This window comes from Cervus canadensis, chromosome 13 (assembly GCF_019320065.1).
Source record: "Cervus canadensis isolate Bull #8, Minnesota chromosome 13, ASM1932006v1, whole genome shotgun sequence".
In the NCBI taxonomy this organism is placed as follows: domain Eukaryota; kingdom Metazoa; phylum Chordata; class Mammalia; order Artiodactyla; family Cervidae; genus Cervus; species Cervus canadensis.
The window spans coordinates 34,729,635-34,754,267 of record NC_057398.1 but is presented as its reverse complement, the minus strand read 5'-3'; the positions used below and the strand labels follow the sequence as shown (position 1 = coordinate 34,754,267).

Here is a 24,633-nt window from a genome sequence, read left to right as displayed (position 1 = left end):
TTCAACTACCTCACAGGTCAGGAAATAGGACTTCACCAGCCATCTCCCAGTTCCTCTGTGATGACAGTCCCCTACAAAATTAACCACTGCTCTGATTTTTGAAGTAGTGGTTTCTTTATGTTCTTTTACAGTTTTATCTCTCAAGTGTGGTCTCTGGATACTATAGTTTTGTTTTCCCTGTAGTGTCTTTTAAGTCACTTTCCTGGTGGCTCACTGGTGAAGAATCCACTGGCCGATGCAGAAGACATAGGTTCGATCCCTGGTCTGGGAAGATCCCCTGGAGTCGGAAATGGCAATCCACTCCAGTGTTCTCACCTGGAAAATCCCATGGCAAGAAAGAGAAACCTGGCAGGCTACAGTCCATGGGGTTGCAAAGAGTTGGACATGACTGAGCAACTGAGCATTCACACACGTCTTTTAAGTCTGTTATAATCTGTAGATTTCCTGCCACCCTTCATCCCTTTATTTTCCAAACACTTTATTGAAGAAACCAAGCTATTTGACCTGAAGAATCTTCCACAAACTAGATGCTGTTGATTGCTAGGACATTAACGATGTGCCTCCGTCTACTGCATTTCCTGCATGTTAATAGCTGAATCCAGAGGTTTGTTCAGACTTCTGATCCATTTGGGCAAGATTGCAAGTAATGTAATTATGCTTATACCAGGAGGCATAGTGTGTCTGTTTGCTCCCTGCACCCCACCTCTGGGTTATTACCTGTATCCGGTAATTCCTTGGGAGTTGCAAAATTATGAGATTCCATCATTTCATTTTCATTTATTAGCTAGGATGACTTTGTATGGCAGTGTTTCCTGGCCATCTGTAACTTGCCTACCCAATTATAATGCCTACCATTTATTTAGGAAAGACCGGGTAAAAGCTTGATTCTTTCTCTTTATTTACCCAATTTTCAAATATTGCATGGGGTACCCTTAAACATACTGATGGGTTTCAAATAATTGCAGTTGTTAATCCTTATTGAAGCCCAGATTGTTCCATGGTTGGCCACTGGAACAACCTCTTCAGGTGGCTTCCAAGTTGTTTGATGTGACCCCAGTGGTCCGATCATGTCCCTGCTGTCTGTGTGTTCAGATGCTCCATCCACATTTGGCATATTTCCACAGCAGACTTGGAGTTGCCATTTCTTCTAGACTGCGTGGTTTCTTTTAGTGAGACGTGATCTTCAAGAAAACATTCAGGGCCATTTGGGTCACATTTCTACTGGGTTGGTCATTATATCTAGATCTTTTGATTTATATATTGATTAAGAATTTCTAAAATTTCAGTGAACAGAGCTGGGAAATATTATCTATTTTATATTTCTAATTCAGATTCAGGATTACAGAGTTTTTACGTCATCCATATTCCATCTGGGTCTTCCCAGCTGGTGCTAGTGGTAAAGAACCTGCCTGCCAATGCAGGAGACATAAGAGACACTGGTTCAATCCCCAGGTAGGGAAGATCCCCTGGAGAAGGAAATGGCAACCCACTCCAGTATTCTTGCCTGGAGAATCCTGTGAACAGAGGAGCCTGGAGGGCTACAGTCCATAGCGTTGGAAAGAGTCAGACACGACTGAAGCAACTTAGCACATATTCCATCTGTCTCTCCTTTCTTCTACACAGAGCTTCCTGATTCCCAGGAACACAGGAGTACAGAATATCCTGTGATTACTTTCTTTATCTCATCTTACTTAAACAGCTGTATCAGAGTAGCAATATTAATACCACCCTCACCAATTATGATTACTGAAAAGAATTAAAAAAAAATTTGTGCCCTCACTATGATTCCCCCCCATGTTTTAAATGATAGTACTCTGTCTGCATTTTCAGATTCCATAACTAGTGCATACTGTAATCTCTTCTGCGTAACCCTTGTTTGGTCTTGGATCTTCAAGTAACTCTTTATTTTGTCTTTAACCACTAGTCCTTACGTGGATGTCTCTCTAGTCTTTTTAGTTGTCTGGAGAAGCATAGTCTCTGACTTCTCAAATGCTTAAAACGGGTTGTTTGTGCCCAGTTTAATATTTGAATATATTGTGAAGTGATCTCCACAGTATGTCTTGTTAACAGCGGTCACCATACATTTACAATTTTTTTTTTCTTGTGATGAGAACTTTTAAGATCTATTCTCAGCAACTTTCAAGTTTGCGATACTGTATTAGTAACAATAGTTTCCATAGCACGTTTTCTTTTCTTGAGTGCCTTAAATACGCAACTACATTTTCTTCAGGCATAAAACACTGCTGGTGAAGTCTGTTGAAAATTTGATTGTCTTTGTTTTATTATTCACATGTTAGTTTTTCCTAGATGCCTGAAGAAAATTTTTTTCCTGTCATATGCAATAATTTTAACAGAATGTGTCTTAAGCTTGGTCTTCTGGATTGGTGTGTGTACGTATGTGGTGTCCTTGTGAAGTGTGAAGTTTCAGATCTTTTAATTTCAGGAAAATTTTCTTGAATTACACGTTTTGGTGTTTGTTGTTTTCCTTTGATTTGGTTTTCTTTTCCAGGAGCTTCTGCTCTCTAATTTTTGTTAGTTGTTCCTTGCCTGTCTTTAATATTTGTCATTTTCTCCTGAATCCTTTTTTTTAAAATTTCTTTTTTGATTTTAAAATTTTCTTCTTCTTGCCTTCTCTTTCTTGTAAGGCATTGCTAGCTGTGTTCATTCACTCTTACATTCCTTCTGGTTGAGTCTTCATTTCTGAGTTTTCCTGTGTCTGATATATATTGCTTTCCAGTGTCTTCTATCATTTATTTTATCTCTGCTAGCCTGTTTTGAAACAGTTTGTTACTGTGTTGGTTTTGTGTGTGTGTGTGTGTGTGCACATGCGCGTGTGCACAAGTGTTTTTTGCTGTGCTTTCCTTGTAGGGTAACTGTCCTACTCCTTATTCTCCCCTGCCCCCCATTAGTAATGTTGTATGAGGTTTAACCTCAGTACATTTGCTTATTTTTACGCACATTTGGTTTTATTCAACTTTTATGAGGTGTGTGTGGTTCCAGGTCATTTCTTTTGGCTTCATGGAGCTCCCTCTTCTGTTGTTGTGTGATGTTAAAAATAGGGCCCTTAGATTTTGTGAGTTCCTGACTCTGTTCCCCTCCTTTATTTTCTTTTGGCTCTTCTTTTTCCTTTCCTGTTGTTCCTGTTCTCCTCGATCTGTACTCCATTCCTGGTAGTTTCTTGTTTGTTATGGGGCATTCTCCTGGAGGAAGCTGTGTGAGTTTTTAGAGTTCATCTATGGTTAGACTGCTTAGCCTTTTCTGGTCTCTCTGTGCTAACCTGCATCCCCATGACACATCCCCTGCAGTCGCAAGCTGTTGTTAGCAGATTGACTCACATTATTATTTGTTGGAGATTTTGAGATCCTCCAGATCTTAGGTTTGTGAGGTAAACCGTTCCTTCGGCTTTCTCCCCTACAGATGTTAGTTTCCACAGGTCTTATGGTTGGGGGTGGTTTATGCTCTCCCACCTGCTTATATTTGGGGATTCATGAAGATACCTTAACACCCCATTTTGTGGAGTTTAGTTTGCCTTTCTAGTCGATCTGCTTTTATGGCAGGGAGTGAGGAAGTTAATTGTGCTGCCGTCCTCCTACAAGTCTTGGTATCTTAGTTTTTATTGAAATGGTTTTCTCTAAGCCTAAGATCACAAACACATGAATTCCTAAAATGTGACCTGCTGTTTGTCATGGCTGCCCCATTCCTGTATAAGCTCTGAGGGGAGGGATGGGTACAGAATACCAGAATGAAGGAGCAGTTTATCAATTACCAGCTGAATTTGGTCCCCCAACCCCACTGAGTTTCCCCATGTTCTGGTCACAGTCATATCAGAGACAATAGATACTCAGCTTTCTTCTAAAATTTTTTCTAGTCCAGGTTCAGGCATACAAGAAGTCTGTTCCTAAATAAATGCTCAGATTGACCTGTGAAATCTCACCATTGATGGTGAGAAGATGCTATTATTCTCCCCCTTCCTCTCACCACCTCACCCCAAATGTAAGTTTTAGAAGTTTGCATTTTCCCTTTTGATGTAGCTCTTAGAACGTACTTAAAACATACCAACTTTTCAGAAATTCTTTATTTCGAGCAAAAGGGGCAACTGGTTTGATGACTGGGATTGGAGATTTGAGGAAATGTTTTGTTTTGTGTCATTATTTCTGTTATATACATTTATCTGATGTAATGTATCAGCATGCAATGGTAGCTGGGATTTTTACATGTTTCACTAACAAACATTAGCCATTATAAATGTCACAACAATTCAGTGTGTATGCATACATATTAAATAAGTGTACATTTTAAAACATATTTATAATTCAGATGGGGAAAATCTCAAAAAATATAACCATTGGGTCAATATTACTATTGGTTTTCTTTACATAAAACCTTTTCATATGTTTATCATACAATATGTTAATAAGAGGAAATGCTGCTTTCCAGTTTTGAAGATACCATACAAAGTGAGATTAAAATGCCAGTGATCTCAAGGGCTAGGGTGTAAATTTAAATGAATCTATACATATACTGTCAAACTGTTTTCAATGGGAAAAGAAAGTCTTCAACTGATAGGCTGGAACAATTGAATATCCATATGGCAAACAGAAACAAAAGCCAAAATTTACCCTAACTCACACCATACATGAGAGTTAATTTGAGAACAATCATTGACTTAAATGTGAAGTAAAAATTATGTATCTTTACAACCTTGAGGTAGATAAGTATTTCTTAAAGAGTAGGTAGAAGGTACTAGGGGTTTCTCTAGTGGCTCAGACAGTAAAGAATCTGCCTGCAGTGCAGGAGACCTGGGTTCAATCCCTGGGTCAGGAAGATCCCCTGGAGAAGGGAATGGTTACCCACTCCAGAATTGTTGCCTGGAGAATTCCTTGGACAGAGGAGCCAAATGGGCTACAGTCCATGGGGTTGCAAGGAGCCACTAACACAACACTTAACAAAAAATGATACCGACCATAAAAGAAAAGAAAAATTCATCAAGAGACGTTGTTAATATTCATAGAGGAAGCCTCAGACAGTCAGAAAATGTTTACAACACATTTATAAGAAAGGAATCTAGAATACATTAAAAACTTCAAACAAAAAACTGCTGCAACTTAATAAGACAATTTAGTTTTTAAAAATGACTTGAATATAGACACTTTAGGAAAGAGGATATATGATTGGAGGATAAGCCCATGAAAAAGTACTCAATATCATTAGTCATCAGGAAAATGTAAGTTAAAACTATTAATACAATAAATGTCGCCATAGAGCCACTAGAATGGCTAAATGGAAATGGCTAACAACTGATTGATTGTCAAGGATGCCTTTCTGGCTAGGAACTCTCCTACTTTGCTGGTGGGAATGAAAACCATACAATCACTTGCACAATTCTTTAAAAAATTAAATATAAAAATCTATCCTGGTCTCTAAAATAGAAATAGAAATCAGTGGTTGCCTCTACAGGTAGGGTAGAGATTAGTTGGGAAAGTGCTTGAGAGAACTTTCTGAAAGAGTAGAATTATTTTGGATTTGGATTATAAGGAGTCTATGTACATCTTCATAAAAACTAACTGAACAGTGTACCTAAGGTCTCTGCATTTTTCTCTATGTAAATTATACATCAATTTTTAAAACTCAGTGCAGATTAAAAAACATTTTATATAGTTTGGTAATGCTGTTTTATAAAATTACATTTTTTGGATGTCATCCAAAGTTTATTTGCATTGCATTTTAATTTTATTGTGCAATACATTAGAGTAAAACTTAAAGGTTTCACATTTGGTTTTGTTCACCTGTATCAAGCTGGTTTCACTGTATTGCATGAGATGAGTTCCAGAGTAAATGAGTCAGATTACGTGGTAATGGCTATTTGATTATGCTGTGAACTGTTCAAGTCACCTTGGTTTTTATTTGAGAATTTTTTTTCTACATGTTTAGGATATCTAATACCTGCTCCTAGTAATTTGGCTACTGTTAGCCTCTGTAAGAGGCTATTTACATAGGGTTCTGTGATAGGTTGATGGACTTAAAAGAAAAGATCTTGCCAAATTACATCACATTATCTTGTTAATTTTTGAAGTGTCTTTCCATTTTACTATTTATATTTGGTTATTTTTTGCCTCTTTTATCTTGTTTTGTGATAGTCAACCTCTAGATTTCATATCCTCACTACTTTATTGATTTTTTATATAAAAATTCAACTGTGCATGAAGAACAGTTTATTCATAAATTTTTATATATATATATCACATAGTCCACTTTATGAATGTGTCCTTTTCATAAGAAGTGGAATTTTATATCTAGATAATATTATGTTTTTCCCAGAGTTAATTGGGAGAATTGTATGAATTCGTGCTCTGAGTTCATGCTTTTACATTTTTGTGGACTGCTTTATGGGAAAAAAAAGGACAGGAAGATTTTCTTAAGAGTTCATTCAAATGTATTCACAAGAAAATGTCATGGCAATGTTTATTTTTTCTGAAACACTGTGAGTTAGGAAGTATGTTATATCTTGCCTTAGGAAAAATGGAGGATAAATATGGCCAGGTTCTTAAAAGACAGTGGATTTCTGCTGTGTGAGAAGCTTCAGTGTTGATGTGATTTGAATGTAGTTTTTATGAACTTTCATTAAAATATGAGTCTTTGTACACTCTACTTTTTTAAATGTGTTTCACCTTTCTTATGTAATTCTGGCTATCTTGTATCTGTGATACAGAGACATGTCAGAGTATAGACTACATGTTGGAACATCATGGCTGGATCAACTAAAGATAAATTAGATTCTGTTTATGACACCTTTGGGAAAGGGGACCAAGATTCATGCCATTTTCTGCTTATAATAGAAGACAGTGGTCATTATTTCTCTGTCTCTATTATGTAATAGAGGTGCAATAATGAAATTTTTGCATAATAGCTGAATCTGGGTTTGTGGTATCATAGACTGGGAAATTTATACGTAACTCACACACAAATGGAACACCTAACATTCAGTACTGTTGTTCAGAAACTGTGATTTATTTTTAGTTACTATTTTATTTGAAACTAGCGTTGTTGGAGTCAGCATTTTGTCTAGGGATAATCTGCCCTAAGGATGATTTGCTTAGAGGATAGGACCTCATGTTGCTAGGATAATGTTAGAAGACTTTTCCTCCCTGTTCAGCTATTATAACAGGTGGGTGGGAGGGTGAGGACCTGCCTTTAGCTAGTGCCTGCTGCTGCTGCTAAGTCACTTCAGTTGTGTCTGACTCTGTGCGACCCCTTAGACAGCAGCCCAACAGGCTCCCCCGTCCCTGGGATTCTCCAGGCAAGAACACTGGAGTGGGTTGCCATTTCCTTCTCCAATGCATGAAAGTGAAAAGTGAAAGTGAAGTTGCTCAGTCGTGTCCGACTCTTAGCGACCCCATGGACTGCAGCCTACCAGGCTCCTCCGTCCATGGGATTTTCCAGGCAAGAATACTGGAGTGGGGTGCCATTGCCTTCTCCTAGCTAGTGCCTAGGAGTGCCATATTATTCGCTGAATTATGGCCAGGTGAAGGTTTTCAGATTTTGTATTGTAAGTTACCTCTTGAGGGCAACTTGATGTTTTGCTGCTTGGGTTAGTCACATCATTCATATAAATGCTGAGTGGGGTACAGACAGTACGGAAACAAGTGTTCCGTGGTGGGGTGGTAAGTGTAGCGGTGCTTCAGCTGGGAGCCTGTGAATGTTCAGGCATTTCATGCAGTAGTTTGCATGGTGTGCACGTTTTCTTGAGAGACAGAAGGTCTAGCAATGGTTAGGATCCACTGTTCTAGAGCCTGATTTGAGATGTAGTTACCAGGTATCGATTTCTGCATAAATGTGAAAAGGCAGTTGCCTCTCTCAGTTCCCCAGGCAGTTGATTCCACACTCTCCTCGTTTCTATGATGATATTAAATTTTCCTTGGCACTGTTTCATTTTGTGCCCCAATAGTTATTTACTGCCAATTAAGGACACTTTCTCTGACATCACGTTAGGAGAGCTGAGAATGCTTTCCCATAATTCACCTTGTATGTAGTGATTCCCTCCATCAAATTACAGAATATGGTGATGTTGTTAATAGATAAGTGGTGACTATATTATGTGGTAATTGCTTAGAGTCAGCTATTAAGCTTCTTTTGACAATAAAAGCTTTTCTGGGCTTAGAGAACTAGGGGAGTTACCATGATCCTAGTTTTAAAGGTCACTGTTTGTGATGGGTAGAAAGCTCTTATGTGTCTTTCTATAAATCTGTGAAATTTAGTTTGCCCTGGTCCAGGTGACTGTGCATGAATAACGCAACGACACCGGAGCTCACAGGCTTGAGTTTGGTAACAGGCTTAGATTTGGGCTCCAGGTAAGGACTTCAGGGGCAGTTTCTCTGTTCTTAAAAACTAGGAAATTAATAGGTCTTCTGTCTGGGAGGGCTCCTTAATTTCAGTGGGATGCTGGCCCAAAACAAGGACTTAACGGTATTAATATAACTTTGCTTCTTTGTTAGTAGCCTTGACAAAAGCTTCCTTTTTATGTGTATTTATTTTTCTCCTAAAGGATCTTTTACTATTTTGTATTTTAACACAAGGGGCAGATGTCTCCGGCTCTGAGCTGGGCTTTGCAACATGTCCTGCCTTTTGAATGTTTCTTTCAGCTTGGGCAGCTCTCTTTGTTAAAAGGCCAAACCCCTTAGTGAGATGTTCTGGGAAAGAGGACCCCTTGATATTTGAAAGGTGAGAAATCCATTTAAGCCTTGTGATGGCTACCGACAGCCCTACTGCTGGGTTCTGCTTGTTTTAATGTAAGTGATAGATGCTCTGGCTGGTCGTGTTCAGTAATTGGATGTGAACTCTGTAAGTGACATTTCATGGCAAATGTGAGGGCGCTGTGGATGGCTCTCGATTTCTATGTTGCTGCCTTAGGCTTCAAGGTAGAAACAAACCATAATGGAATTTAATTATTAGAACATATATTCAAAGATTAGTTCAATGCGTTTGTAATACCCTTCGTTGTTAGGTAACTGTTTGATTATTGTGCATGACACTGAGTGTGTGTGATTTATAACGCCAGTGTGTGCAGTGCAGCAATAGAAATGCTAATAAGGCTGTGGGTAGGGAGGGCTGCCATCAATACTTTGTCAGCAGCTCGCTGCCAAATAGTCTTCTAGGAAAGACATAATCTGTAATCAAAGAGGAGTTTGTGGAAATAGCAAACATAGACAAAAACTGTTATGATAAAAAACAGTGTTCACTGCTTTCTTTCAGGAGAGGCTTCAGTTACACCTTAATGAATGACATCTTCCCTTTTTAAGTGTGTCTACAGCCTTGATAGTTTATCACAGGATCAAGAGTTGGTCATAATCTACTTTCATTTCAGGGCTGGTTTCAGAAGGCAGCATTGCATGTAACATTTTACTAATATATTCAATTAGAGTCTCTCTAGATTTCATCTTTAAAGGCTCTATGCCTTCTAGTATCAGCAACACTATGAGCATTTTTGAGGTGAGGTGGTCCCTGGATAAGGATGGTGTGGCATGCATGGAGGACAAAGGAGTACGTGACTTTCTTCTACAAGCAGTTGGAAACATGTAGGGGTGTTTCTACAGTTGTCCCTCAGGAGATTGGTCCAGGGCTCACCGTGGGTACCCAGATCCTCAGGTGCTCAAGTCCCTTATGTGCTGGGAGACCAGAAAATTCATGTCACTTGCTTGATGGCACAGTTTACTTCATTGCTGTGATCTGAAGTGTACCTGCAATAGCACTGAGGTATGCTTGTATATGTACCATGTATGGGGTTATATGTATGTATAAGTTCTGTGTAACTTCTGTGCATATCAAGCAATAAAATGTTGTAAGCACTCCAGAAACCTTTCTCATGCTCCCTCCAAGACACTAACCCTGTTGTGAGCTCTGACATCATAAATTAGTTCTGCCTGCCTTTGAACTTTATATGTAAAGGGTATCATATGATATGTATTTATCTGTCTGGTTTCTTTGGCTTAGCATATTATTTGTAAAATGCATCTGTGTTTTTGTATGTTACAGTAACTTATTTTGATTGCTATGTAATAATGCATTGTATGAATATACTGCAGTTAATTCTAAACTGTTAGTGACTGTTTGGAAAATTAAGAGGATTTTAAAAGATCCCCTTCAGTAATTGAGCAAACAAATAAATTATAAATGAGTTAAGAACATAGGTTTCCTCCTCCAGGGGATCTTACTGACCCAGGGATTGAACCCACATCTCCTGAGTCTCCTGCATGGGTAGGTGGTTTGTTTTTTAAATCACTGAGCTATCATGAGATGCCCAAATATTGAACAGCGTAGTTAAAAAAAATTCGAGTTAATTGTTGTAAATACAGTTACTGTGCCCAGTAACAGAAGAAACTGTACTCACTAACAGAGGAAACCATGCTCAGTTACCGAAGAATATGCATTCTTCTCAGAACCTATGGGACATTAATCAGAGATGACTGTGTTGGATCTTAATGCAAGTCTTAACATATTTTAGAGGATTGAAATCACATAGATCATGTTCTCTGAACATAATGGAATTAAGTTAGTAGGAAAAAGCAAAATGATTATCTGGAAAATCTAGAAATGTGTGGTATAAAGCAGTGCACTTCTAAAATAGTCTGTAAGCCAAATAAAGAGTCCATTGGAAACTAGAAAATACATTGCATTGAATGATTAATGAAATTATGAGTTATCAGAATTATTGGATATAGCTAAAGATATGCTCAGAGGTAAATTTTTAGCCTTAAATATATATGAAAATAAGAAAGGTAGAATAAAATCAGTATCTTTATAGAGAGATTTAAAAATAATTTAAACCCAGGAAAAGGAAGGGAATGATGAAAATAAGAGATCAAATTAATGAATTAATAGGGAAGTGTGCATTAAAGATAATAATATCAGAACTTGAAACTTTGGAATGACTAGTGAAATTCTTGTAAAGATGATAGAGAAGGGACAGAGAAAAGGCAATGAATTACCAATACGAAGAATAAAACTGGGACAGCAGTATAGATCCTACAGGCACTGATATCAGAGGATGTTATGAAGAGTGGTATACTGTGACCTTTGAATATTCAGCTGTGACACCAGACATTTGGAGACTTACACAGACGTGAATAAGGACCCTTATAGGGGGATTTCCTGGCAGTCCAGTGGTTAGGACTCTGTGATCTCACTGCCAAGTCCTGGGTTCAGTCCCTGGTTAGGAAGCTACAATCCCATAAGCCTTGTGGTGTGGCCCAAAAAAAAAACCAAAAAATGCTTAGAGTAGCAGCCTTGGTTGTAGTAGTGAAAAACTAGGAATGACCCAAGTAATCTGTCAGCATTAAATTTTTCAACAAATCATGCAGTATTGTACATAGAGGTAACATGTATCATTTAAAATGGATGAACTAGGGAATGGAGAATCATGCAAGCATAATACTGAATAAAGAGATTGCAGGGGAAATCAATATGGTGTTGTTTATGTAAAGTGTAAAAACTGCAAAACAATACATTATAGTTTTAGTCCTACGTACATATGAAGTAAAAGCATAAATAAAGCATTGGAATGACCAACAGTAAATTCAAATAGTGGTTACCTCTGGGAGAGTGACATGAAACCTGTCTAGAAGGACTGTGCAGGCAATTGCTTCAGGTTTGGTTGTGTTTTATTTGTTAAAATATGTTTGGCCCTTAGTTTCTTACTTTTTTATACCTTTATGCCTATGAAATTTTCTTAATAAATTTTATAAAAGACAAAGGTAAAGAAGGTTTTTTTTTTTTAAATTATTTGGAGGCTAATTACTTCACAACATTTCAGTGGGTTTTGTCATACATTGATATGAATCATCCATAGAGTTACACATATTCCCCATCCCTATCCCCCCTCCCACCTCCCTGTCCACCCGATTCCTCTGGGTCTTCCCAGTGCACCAGGCCCGAGCAAAAAAACTTGCAGAATTTTTGTGAACAAAGCTCAGCTATCTATGGCTGAGAGAGACAGACTTGGGTTTCTGTTCCTGTGGGTGGGGAGATGGGTGTGTGGATTTATCAAGGTTATTTAGCCCCTTTCTCTGTAAAGAAAGAAAGTTTATGAAAGTGAAAGTCGCTCAGTTGAACAAGTTGCTTAGTCATGTCTGACTCTTTGCAATCCCATGGACTATACAATCCATGGAATTCTTCAGGCCAGAATACTGGAGTGGGTAGCTTTTCCCTTCTCCAGAAGATCTTCCCAGCCTAGGGATCAAACCCAGGTCTCTCGCATTGCATGCACATTCTTTACTGAGCCACAAGTGAAGCCCTCTGTATGAAGGTTTTCTCTGTATGATGCAGTCAAGTCACAGTACACTTCTTCCTGCCAATTTCAGGTGCTTTTGAGAAGACAGCTAGTTTTAAGGAAAACGATACCCAAAAAGACTAAATGCAGTATAAAAAAATGTTACTTGCCTGGGATTGTATGGTTACTAAGTGGCAGATTTTACTGCTAGTGGCTTTTTTATAACAGTTAACTATTCTCTGACCTTTGATTGGAGGGGAGGTGGCTTCCCTGGTGGCTCAGAGGGTTAAGGGTCTGCCTGAAATGCAAGAGATGTGGGTTCGATCCCTGGGTTGGGAAGATCCCCTGGAGAAGAGCATGGCTGCCCACCCTAGACCTTTTTGGGGAAGGGTGGAGAGATTGACCAGAGGGTCTGTCCCTACACTGGAATGTTCTGTCAAGACTGAGTCTTTATCTGTTCTTTTCCTCTCCCAAATCCTTAGTGCCTGTCCCCACAAGAACAGCCTGATACCTGGAAGAAGCTCATTAAATACGGATTACATGATTTGAGGAAATTATGCTGTAAAATTAATTTGAAAAATTTTATTCACTTCAGTGCTATTGTTTCTGTAACTGTTATCATATACTGGGTTTTTAGGAAGTCTTTTACGCCTCAACCTAATTTTATCTAGTAAATTGTTTGATTTTGAAGAGCATTGGGTTGTTGTCTCTATGGTCTCCAGCATCAGCTGGAAGAAAGAAGCGTCACAGCTGACTCAGAGTTGTCTTTCTCCATATTAATTTCTCTGTGTGTTAAATGGAGGAAGGAGCTTAGAATGTTTTTTGTTTGTTTGTTTGTTTTTAAGCATTCTCTGGCACGAAAGCTTTTTCGGCAGAGCAGATTTCATCAATTAATTCTAAAGAAAGTGAGTCTTTTTGTGATAATGGAAATATTCCTTATCTTGATTGTGGTGGTGGTTACATAACACATTTGTCAAACACAGTTTTATTGTGTATGAAATAAACCTCAATAACGCTGGTTTAGGGGAAAAAAAGATGAGCCAAAACAATAAGGCAAAATCCCCAAATTAAAACACTTCTGAAAAATGATAGAGGATGAAGGATTTTAAAAGATCTTTCTTCAAAAGATATTAACATTTATATAAGTTATATTGGTGCTTGAGCATGATGGGGAATCTTCTTGGCAAAAACTAACCCATTTCGAAGTGAATTGTAGGCTCTTTTGATTTTCTTCCTTTCTTTTCTTTTTAAAGCAGCATTTCCTCAGAGTGGCTGTACTTGACTGAATACCCTGATCGATTATCTGGGATTAACTCAGCCCTCTCATTTCCTGCTTTCCATTGCTCTTCCAACAGGCCAGTGAACCTTTGTTGTCTGGCATGTGGACTGAGATAAGCTCTCAGGGCATGTTTGTATTAGAAGAATGGTTGTAGATGGAACAGTTATAAATAGACTAGTAGGTATTAAAGGTTGCAGTCTTTGTTTTGGTTTAAGTCAAAAGGAAAGAAAAATAAATATGATCGATACTTAAGACAGACTGGTTTACATAAAATGAAATAGGAAAACATGAATTTTTAGGGTTCCTGTTGATTTTTTCCCCTTTTAAACCAAACTATTTGAGGTTGTTTGTTGATAAGCTTAAAATGTGGTAAAGAACCTGCCTGCCAGTGCAGGAAACTACGAGAAAAGTGGATTTGATCCCTGGGTTGGGAAGATCCCATGAAGGAGGGCATGGCAACCCATTCCAGTATTCTTGCCTGGAGAATCCCATGGACAGAGGAACCTGGGGAGCTGCAGCCCATGGATCGCAAAATCACACATGACTGAAACGACTTATATGCATAGACGCAGAATGTATTAGCTGGAATTGGATTTGTATTATTATGTAGGCTGATATTATTTGAATTAAATAATTTCTGAACCTATATTAATGTACCTTAGAAGTGCAGATACTCAGTTCTACTAAAAGGTGTTTTATTTTTTGGTGTTACCAGCTGTACATTTTGCAGTTTAATTCAGAAAACGATGGTACAAAAAAGTTTTCGCCTAGAAAGAGGAAATGCTGGATTCATGTAAAACGGTTCATCTTGGTAAAAGATGATGATTCAGCATAGTATGGTAAGCTAGAAGGTTTCTTTTTGATTCTTAAAAGTTGATGTTTCGTGTTGCCAGTTTTCTTGGGTAAGAGACAGCACCATATTTGAAATGGCCACGGAGTTGCCTGGAATTGCAAATTGCTCAATGAGTTACCCAAGTTACTCTACCTACTTTTTCCTAGCAGGCTTTTAGCTTATTAGGTTCACCACTGGTTTAAAGTGTAACTGTTTAGTTTAGACCTGTTTATATTCTTGTTTAAATCAAGCTTTAAATATTTCTCAGTGTCATGAGTTCAAATTTTAGCAAGAAAAACATCTTAGATTGAAATGAGGCTTCTTACCTAGATTTTCTTTAACAGAGTTTAACTTCCTGGTCACTACTGGAATGTCTGTATAAGTAAAAATAAAATCTGTTTAATATCTGATTTCTGACTACATGTATGCTTTTCAAACATTTCCAGCTATGGTTCCATTTGCTATTAATAGTTGTTTCAACTACCAGAGTCTGAGAGAGAGGCATCTGGGGCTGTTTGTGCAGCTTGTTCTCTTCTTCCCGTAGAGCAGCTCTTCTCACATGTGGTTGGTCCATGGTCTGCAGGGTCAGTCTGCTTTCATGATGACACCAAGATATCATTTGCCTTTTCACTCTTCGTTCTCTCATGAGTGTACTGTGGAGCTTCACAGAGGCTGAATGAGGTGTGATTGCAGATTCAGAGGATTGCAGATTCAGATGTGAGAATTTTTTTCCTTAAGCCAAATGTAAGAGATTTGTAAAAACATAAGTATTACTCATTTGCTTTAAAAGAATAGTTAGTTATTATAATTATTTACATTAACGTAATGAGGTTATATCATTAAATGAATTAGTAAAAATGTCTAAAATTTTTCTTTATTTTAATTTTCTAATATAGCAGATGTTGATAAGATATGACCCACATAAACTGAAGATCTTTGAATGCCTCATTAATTTTGATGAGTTTAAGGAATCTTGAGTCTAACAAGTTTGAGAAACCACTTTCATAAACCACATGTTGACTCGGTGAAATCTTTTCAAGATATTTCAGCATCAGTTTTTAGTAGTAAAATCTGTGATGTGTCTTTAATCATAGTAATCTTAGCAATTTTTATTTCTGAAGTAATGTGATAGTTTAATTTGTGAAACTTCTGGAGAATTTTGGAGGTCTACAGGCCCCCCGCCCTGTCCTTGAACTTCCTTTCCACTCCTGCCCCACCATTGATGTGTGATCCAGTTCTGTAACTTTTCTGGCCATGTCATGTGCAAGAAGTGATTCACTCCCCCAGAATGAGGAAAATCGCTGTCACTGTCCCCACCACCATCAAACAACAACTAACGTATTGCAAATGTGTTCAGCTTTGTAGTTTGGGGGCTTGATTGTTTAAGAAAGAAACTCAGTGGAATGCTTAATTCTCTTTAATTATGGATTACGAGCAATTTGGCAATTTCTTATGGTGCTGTCTACAAACAGCGATTTTTCTCTTGGTGGGTGAAATCTTTTGGGCCAAATAGAAAATTTGTGGTTATGGATTTTTCTGGTGTAATCAAAGCTGCTGGAAAGAATACTGGCTTTTAGGAAGGGATTTTTGCTGCAGATTTGGGGGAATCTATCTGTGTGTGTGTGTGTGTGTATGACATAAGTTCTTTATTCAGTTTGAGAGGACAAGGACAGCAGAGGTTACCTAGGGATGCTATGTGCTCTTCTGAGGCCAAGAAAGACAAATTTCCCCAGCTTTACCCTCCGCATTCAGTTTTGGTCTCAACGCTGCAGATTTCATTGTTCATACATAATGTCATCCTCCATAGAAACTGCCATAAGTTTTGAACTCCATAGTTAGCAGTAGAGAGATAATTGTGTTTTCATGCATCTTTTTGGTTCTACCATTAATAAATCATCATTAAGAAGCAGTGATTTTGAAGATTTATTTCTGATCATCGGAGCTAGCGTTTCAACATATTTTTAGTTGCATCATCTTTCTGGGGATTCGTATTAACCAGTCATCCACACATTTTGGTTGTAAACACTGTAAAAAGTCTTCTGCCTTCCCTGAGTTCTACCATCATGCTTCACCATCTGATTACAGGTGATTAACATCCTCTTACACAGGCCCAGAGGCTGATGCAATCTCTTGAAAACAGTCTTTTGGATTGAGTGCCACAGGTTTGTGAATTGAGTTTGTCACAACCTTGATTCTAGGGCCTCCATCAATAAGCAGCTTATATCCATTTGACTATGGTTTGTTTCTGTTTCTTTTATATATTTTATTCACTATGCTAGTTCTGAGTAGACCCCTGTGTAGTTTCAGGTTATGTCCATTTGCAAATGCCAATCAGTACATGGTAAATAGCTGCTTGTAGAGTCCAAAGGCCCAAGAAAGGAGCTCTGATGGCAGGAAAAAATAGATGGCCAGCTCAAAAAGAGAGAAAAAGCTTGCTCTTCCTTCTTCTTTTTGTTCCTTTTGGGTCCTTAAGAGATTTGGATGATGCCTGTCCCCCTTTGGAGGGCAAATCTCTTTGCTCAGTCTACTAACTCAAATTCTGTGCTCTCCCAGAAACACCTACACAGGTACACCCAGAAATAATGTTTTACCAGTTATCTGGGCATCTCTTAGCAGAGTCAAGTTGACACATAAAAGTTAAGCATCAACACCACTAAACAGATTTCTGTGTTAGAAACTTAAGTGTTGTGGCCTCTATAAGGGAGATGTGCGCAGTCATAGTTCTTGTACAGGTCCATTCAGTCACCACTGGGTAGTGGATGTATCTGAGAAAGTTGGAAGAAGGGCATGTTAGGACAGAACAAATGTGGATGATTTGTTTACTCAGTGTCAGATGTGCTCGCCCTTCCTCTACCCTCTCAAAGAAAATGAAGCAAAATGTTTAGTTAATGTCTCAGTACATCACGATTTGTACATGATTGTGTGATTATCTGTAGGAGATACTCGAAGCCCTTTCTCCTTTGAGAACAAGACTCTGGAGCCAGTGTTGCAGCCTTTTCCTAACCTCCTGGGACCCGTGCCAGAGCCTAACTCTGAGATGTGAGGACCTTGATGGCCTGAGCCCTGGTGGCATTTATGTGTTCCTGTAACTCTGATGGCATTTTGAATTGTTATGGCTATAAAGCTCTTTAGATATAGATGTATAGAAAATTTTACATTGCTAGTGTCTTATGTTAGAAGCAGAGTAGTGGTTTGAAATAATGTTACAAGATATTTCCTACCTGACTTCAGTTGGACTAATCTTAGTCCTGATGTTTATCTACACAGTTGAGTAATGACGATCTTATGATTGGTACGGAAAGCTTACCTATGGGCTGATTCGCCTGTGCTTGTGCCTGGAATCGTGTCCGACTCTTTGGGACCCCATGGACTGTAGCCTGCCAGGCTCCTCTATCCGTGGGATTTTCCAGGCAAGAATCCTGGAGCGGTTGCCACTTCCTCTTCCTGGGGAATCTTCCTGACCCAGAGATGGAACCCATCTCTCCTGCATGGCAGGCCGATTCTTTACTGCCGAGCCACCTGGGAAGCCTGCCTGGAGTTGTGCTTGACCTTTGAAGAAGAGTAATCTTAGATCCCTTTCTCTGTCCCTCGTCCCCTCCCCCAGTCAGGAATGGTTGAAGCTCCTAAGACTGTGTCCTAAGGTCTTGTGTGGGTGGGTGATCTTCCAAGCAGGCATCACCTGTGGTGAAGTGGCCTCAGCAGGGTTGACATTCCACTCTGTATTGGCCACGTAGCCCCCTGGGAGGGTAACTCTTAACTGTACTGTCTCCATTTTGAGGAGATGCATGACAAGTTTCTTCAGAGGGAATCTTCTTAAGCCACATCATATACAAATGTTAACTATTTTTATTTCCCAAATTTCTGGAAAAACCTGACTATTTTAACTTTTTATACAACAAGGATTTTGGTCTGATTTCACCTAACTCTGAATCTGGACCTTCCATTGTTGGAAATGTGAGCTCCCAAGAACTAAGCAGTTAAAATTTTGAAGGAAGTGCTCTGTTGTCTCCAGAAGATTATTTTGACTTTGCAAATTGTTCATTTGATGAATCCACCTTCATATCCTAGTTAGGTTGTCTTTGTCCCTGATTCATTTGTCATATCTGATAACATTGGGGGACTAGAATGGCCTGTATGGAGGGCTCTGGGAGTTCTGATACCTGCCAAGGCCTGGTAGGTGATTGATGGGCAAAGAAGGTCCTTCCTCTGTAATGCAGGTGAATATGAAGTTATCCTTATTCCCATTCTGGTTGGGAATAAGGAATATTGAAAAGGGAATCTCTGTACTTGTCTAATGGGTCATTAGTGAGCGTCTGCCCTTTGCCATCCACCCCGTCCCCCCCACCCCCGCACTTCTCTTATGTTTTTATATTGTGTAAAAATTTCTCCCAGGAAAAATCTGGTCCTAGGAAGGACACAGATTGGCTAACAACAAAAGTACTGTATTAACAATCATGAAAGATCACTAGGAAGGGAAATTGACTTCTTGACCTTGAATCACATATATTTACATTTAGGTTGGGCTACTTGTATACTGTTAATAGAATGAACCAGTGTCACTTCAGCAGAGCCTCCTGTTTGCCTTTCTCGTCTGGTGTCTGCCTTTCTCTCCAGCGTTTGTCAGTGATCTTACTCTGAATGTTTAATTTCAGTTTTGACTTTTACATTCATTAATTCTAAACCTATTGCCTGACATGCAGAGATCTGGAAATCCTCCCTTTAGAGAGAGAAGTTGCTCAGTCATCTCCGACTCTTTGTGACCTCATGGACTGTAGCCTACCAGGCTCCTCTGTCCATGGGATTTTCCAGGCAAGAGTACTGGAGTGGGTTGCCATTTCCTTCAAAAACCTTCCAGTTGAGCTGTCTTTTCTAAACCCACACGGTGATGAGTTTTGTCTTCTCTTAAACTCTTTATACCTCCTTAAATTTACATGCATCCCTCATATCAAGAAATCTGGGCCAGGTATGTGGACAGATCCATAATTCAACCCAGAATCGGCCTGTCTCCTTTCCTGCTCAGAGCCACTGAGACTTCACTGTAAGCAGACTGGATGTGCTGCTGTTTGATGGTTTTCATGCTGGTGCCTCCTACCACCTGGAAGCAGTCAATACATTTCTTTCTCCTTAAAGAAAAAGTGATGGAAATACTTCCTTCCCAGTGGCCTCTTCTCTGTGTTCAGAAGTATACCCCAGGACGCCTTCACTTGGGAGGCTTTTCACCGCTTCCTTCTTCATTCAGCATTGTGTTAAAATGTCTTATTTATAAGCACTTTGACCTTTATGCAGACTTCCAGAGTCAATGATGAGGCATATTTGTTAGAAATACTTGATATGTTTCTTGAATTGTTGCAAAAGTGAAGAACTTTCCCCCAATTTGCTATCTGGTGTGTTTTTGTATTGCTGTTAGGAGCATAATATTGGATCTGTGAAAAGCAAAATTTATAACCAGCCTTTTAATATAACTTCCCTCTTCATCTGTAAAACAGTGATAGTGATATCCAGCATTTATTGAGAGTCAATACATCCTACTTATATTCATTTATTTAATTCTCACAATCTTAATGAGTTATAAACTATTATTTTCCCTCATTTTATGTGTGAGAGAATTGAGCCTTGGAGAAGTAATTGGCCTTAAGTCACACAGCGCAGTGAGTTGCAAAGCCATGATTCAAACCCAGGTGGTTTGTGTTGAATCAGATGATCTCCAAGTTCATGGCTGCCTTTAATTGTGATTTTGAGCAGGTCTTAGCCTAGTGAAAGGTTAAAGAAGATGGAGACTTCTGGTTGAGCAGTACCCATGGATCTGAGGTGGCTGAGGGAGCGAGTCCTGTGCTCTCTACTCCCTGCTGCTCTTCCTCAGTGCACAGCATCAGCTTCTGTGGGAAAGCATGTTTTAATTTCTGAGACTCCTGAGGATGGTAGTGTTAGGTAACACCACTGTGTGATACAAAGGAAGCACAAGGGTGCTTTCCTGGTCCCACTTTATCCACTTGGTTTCATCTGGGGAAGAAGTCTGCTGCTGCTGCTGCTAAGTTGCTTCAGTCGTGTCCGACTCTGTGCGACCCCATAGACGGCAGCCCACCAGGCTCCTCTGTCCCTGGGATTCTCCAGGCAAGAATACTGGAGTGGGTTGCCATTTCCTTCTCCAATGCGTGAAAGTGAAGTCGCTCAGTCGTGCCGGACTCTTAGCGACCCCATGGACTGCAGCCTACCAGGCTCCTCCGTCCATGGGATTTTCCAGGCAAGAGTACTGGAGTGGGGTGCCATTGTCTTCTCCGGGGGAAGACGTCTACACATAAGCAAATAGGATGGAACTAGACCATAGAATCATCCTGTTCTCCCCCTCACTTGTCAGATGGCAGATGACTCCACCAAGGTCACCCCCAGCTGACTGGTGACTGCGGATAGCACCAAAATCCTAGGTTACCTGATTTTAGTCTAGGGTCTCTGAAGCAACACAGTGCCTCCCTTTATAGACGTTTCATCTTCAACTAAATTCCCAGCCTATTTAGGAAGATTGTGTCCATTACAGCTATTTACTTCTGTTCAGAACTTCTGTTTTACACTGAGCCTGCCTCCCTTTGTTGCGTTCCATCTGTGGAATGCAGAGTCTGGAGGCTTTGGTAGCACAATGCCGCCACTCCCTGGTTGTCAGGTAGTATTGCACTGGGAAACCCGGTAGGTTTTCAGCTCCCTTTGTAAAGGCTGATAATAGGAGTAGTAAATCCAAGTGCAAACAGACCAGAGTGTTAATTCTGTGTGGGTGGAGTCATTAAGTGTGCCTGGGTCAGAAGATAACACAGATATTATACCTCAGGGCATCACCAGAATCACTAGCTTGGTTTTGAAAAAGAGGCATTGTCTGATTGCCCATTGTTAATGCTTTTAAAAAGTTACTTCCATTGCCTTCACATTTTCAAATACCTTTTGTTTTTTTCTGCATCTTCTGAGATGATCATGTGGTTTTTATCTTTTGTTGATGTGGTTGTGTCACGTTGATTGATTTGTGTATGTTGAACCATTCTTGTGAACCTGGGATGAATCACAATTGGTCGTGGTGTATGATCTTTTTTATGTGTTGTTGGATTAGGTTGGCTAATATTTTGTTGACAATTTTTGTGTCTATATTCATCAAAGATATTGGCCTATAACTTTCTGTTTTTGTGGTATCTTTGTCTGGTTTTGGTATTCATACATCTTAGATGTGTTGCAGAAATACATAAAAGTATAAATTTTAGATTAGTGTTGCTAGAATCACTGGTTGATCTGAATTCCTTTGTGCTCTATCAGGTAATTCATTCCTGTGAGTGTTGAAGCATCTGTTAGTAGCTGAGTGGGTAGACATCACTGTCATCTCCTGGAAGAATCCATATTCTGGAGAAGACATCACTCTGACAGTTCTCAGCAAAGTTCTTGATGTTTTCTGTGAAGCACTAGTTGGAGTCACTTACTATCAGAGGAAATAGTACTCTTGGGTACCTGCTCAGCTACAGTGTTTCTATGTGTCCTTTTAGGTAGTTTTCCATAATCCTGTTTTACAGAAACAGTAGATGAAGAGTATCTTAGTAATGTGCTGTGACAGGGAAGTGATGGAGTGGGGATTTGAACCATGACAGACATTCCTTCCCCTCCCTGTAGTCCATGTTCCCAGCACAGCAGTGCTTGAACCAGGGTTTAGTCTTAACATTATGCTTTAGCTTTCCTTGAAAAGGAAACCATTAGACCATTGGTTTTCAACTGGGAGTATTTTGTATGGGAAGAGGACATTTGGCAGTGTTTGAAGACGTTGTGGTTGTCACAGTGAGGAGGGAGGGGTGCCGCTGGCAGTGACTGGAGGCCCAAGGATGCTGCCTCACATCTAACAGGGTGCCGGGCAGGCTGTGCAACAGGCTCATCTGGGTCCAGTGTCCATGGTTTCTAGCTCAAGAGACCCTGTAGTGGACAGTGTATTTACTTAAGTGGGTTTATCCCTGAGAACTGCTGCCCAGGCTCAACCCCTCCTCCTCTGGCGTGTCTCCTTCTGTCCCTGGTGCCTGCTCTCGTCTTGGTCTTGCTCTTCATCACCCTGCCTTGGGAAGAAACCGCAGCCATCCCACTACTCTCCCACGGCCCATCGTTTTGGATCTCACTGCCTGTGGCTTTGGTCAGCTGTGCAGATAGAAGACCCCACTTGTTAGAAGCTACCGAAGGCCAAACTCCTGTGAGGTTCAGGTTCCTCAGTGTCACACAGAATGCTTTCCTGGGCTGCAGGCAGGTGGACCATGTGCGTGTGTCTTATATATGTCTTGCGCTTCTCTATCTTTGTGTCTTTCTTAGATCTCCTCCTTTGCCTAGAAAAAAATTCATTGAAATGTTTCCCATTTTCCCCTAGGTTAGATGTTGCTTCCTTCATAATCCCTTGCTGGAAGTAATTGCTTCTGTCTGTAAACTCCTGTCTATATACAAACTCCTATACTATATGTAACATGTATTCTTTTAATGTAGCCTACTGATTTGTCCTCCTTTTCCCACCTGCAGTATAAATAGTATAGAATATAAAAGTGCAAAATGGATAAAAACTAAAAAGTACCCGTTATGTAGGGTTATTCTTTGTATGCAATCTGTAATGATGCCCTGTGTTTGACACAGTTAATTGTGGAAGTAAGAATCCTAGTGTGTATGGTATTTTCTTTGGAACAGTGGTTCTTCACATTTGAGTTCAGTCAAGACTTCTGGCAGTTGTTTTCTTTTTTCTTTCTGGTTCTTCAAATGGCTTAGCTATTTTAGCAAAAATAGTTTAGAGCCATCCTGGCCTTTTAGTGAAGACATCATATCTTCTCATTTATTAAACCTGAAGGATCTGACTTCATTAGAGAAAGCTCCTCTGACATACGTTAGGCTTTAGCCATCTCTTTTATAAACATGAAGCATTTCTTGATGTTTAGCCCTCATTCATTTCTGACTGTGGACTTGGGATGAGAAGGTAGAGGCTGCTGAGAGGACTGGTGTTGCACTCACCTTGGGGAGGTCTGTTACAGCCCTCAGCTCAGTTGAAGAAGTGTTTTCTGAGGCCCTGGAAGCCGTTGTTTACTGCCATGCTGAGATGCTTCTCCACCAGGTGCACGGAGGTGGTCCCCTCAAGCACTCCACAGCCTTCAAATGGAAAGAGACAGTATTTGGTCCTTTACTCTTTGAATGAACTAGAAACAAGCTAACTTTCAGGGATAACATGGTTAAGTATGCCACACACATCTATAGAACCCTGATAATCAACGGACTCTTCCTTATTCATAAATATTTATGTCCAGGGTGTTTTGTTCTCAGGACATTCCAAGATAAATGAGATAGGATCTCCCCTCCACGGACTCAGTATCTTCCTCACCAGTGATAGTTTGCCGTGTTCATTGCAATAGAGCAATAAATGACAGAAAAAGGGAGGGAGGATATAATTCAGTCTGGGTGATTGGCAGTCCTTGAAGAGATGTGTTAGGTCTTGCTGGGTAAATTCTTTCTGATTTATTGTCCTTAATGGCCTTGACAGTGTACCGAAAACAGTTTATAAATATTTGGAAAACAATTAAATCTTAAGATAGAAAAAGTATGTATTCATGTAGTACTGCGTAGTTAATGTTAAATTAAAAAAAAAATAACACTAAATGAATTAGTTAATTAAACTGGGGAGATGTATAGATTCAGGTTTGGTTTCCTTTGTTTCCTGAAATTGAGGGATAGAGTCATAAGGGTATTTTGGCTGAGATTTTTTAAAATGTAAAAATTGACCTCATAATTAACTTGTCCATATTTTTGTGGTGCTGGTAGTAATTGTGTGTCCCCTCCTCTGCCTGTCCGCCTGTTCCCAGGGGCTTTTGATCATGGGTATGGTATGCGCCTGTGGGCGCCTGAAGTCCTGTTCCTAATGCTGTTAGATTTTCCTTTTCAGAGTAAGAGGGACCATCTACTCATGAACGTCAAATGGTACTACCGTCAGTCTGAAGTCCCAGATTCTGTGTACCAGCATTTGGTTCAGGATCGACATAATGAAAATGGTAAATATCTCCTTCTGGTTTGATCCTTACACTTTCTTAGCTTTGGGCAAAGTTCTTTCTAAAAACATTCCATTAAATGGAGATAACCACTGTCCAAAATTTTCACTGAAAAAACATTTTATAAATAAAGACTTTACTGGAGTGTTCACTTTTTTGTTGGGTTCTTTTACTGTTTCTGCCTTAAAAGAGAAGCAAACTGATCATGTGTAGGTAGCATCTTCTCCTTGAACTTGGA

At 39.5% G+C, this 24,633-nt stretch overlaps 1 protein-coding gene across 5 annotated transcripts in view; it reads left to right on the top strand.

The window, feature by feature from the left end:
• Positions 1-24,633, top strand: part of RERE (arginine-glutamic acid dipeptide repeats) — a 435,792-nt gene that overhangs the window by 236,918 nt on the left and 174,241 nt on the right. For all 5 annotated transcript variants that reach the window (XM_043486137.1, XM_043486136.1, XM_043486133.1 and 2 more), the window contains one exon: positions 24,293-24,398. In XM_043486137.1, coding sequence (XP_043342072.1) covers positions 24,293-24,398 — 106 coding nt within the window. The remainder of the gene's footprint in view (positions 1-24,292; positions 24,399-24,633) is intronic.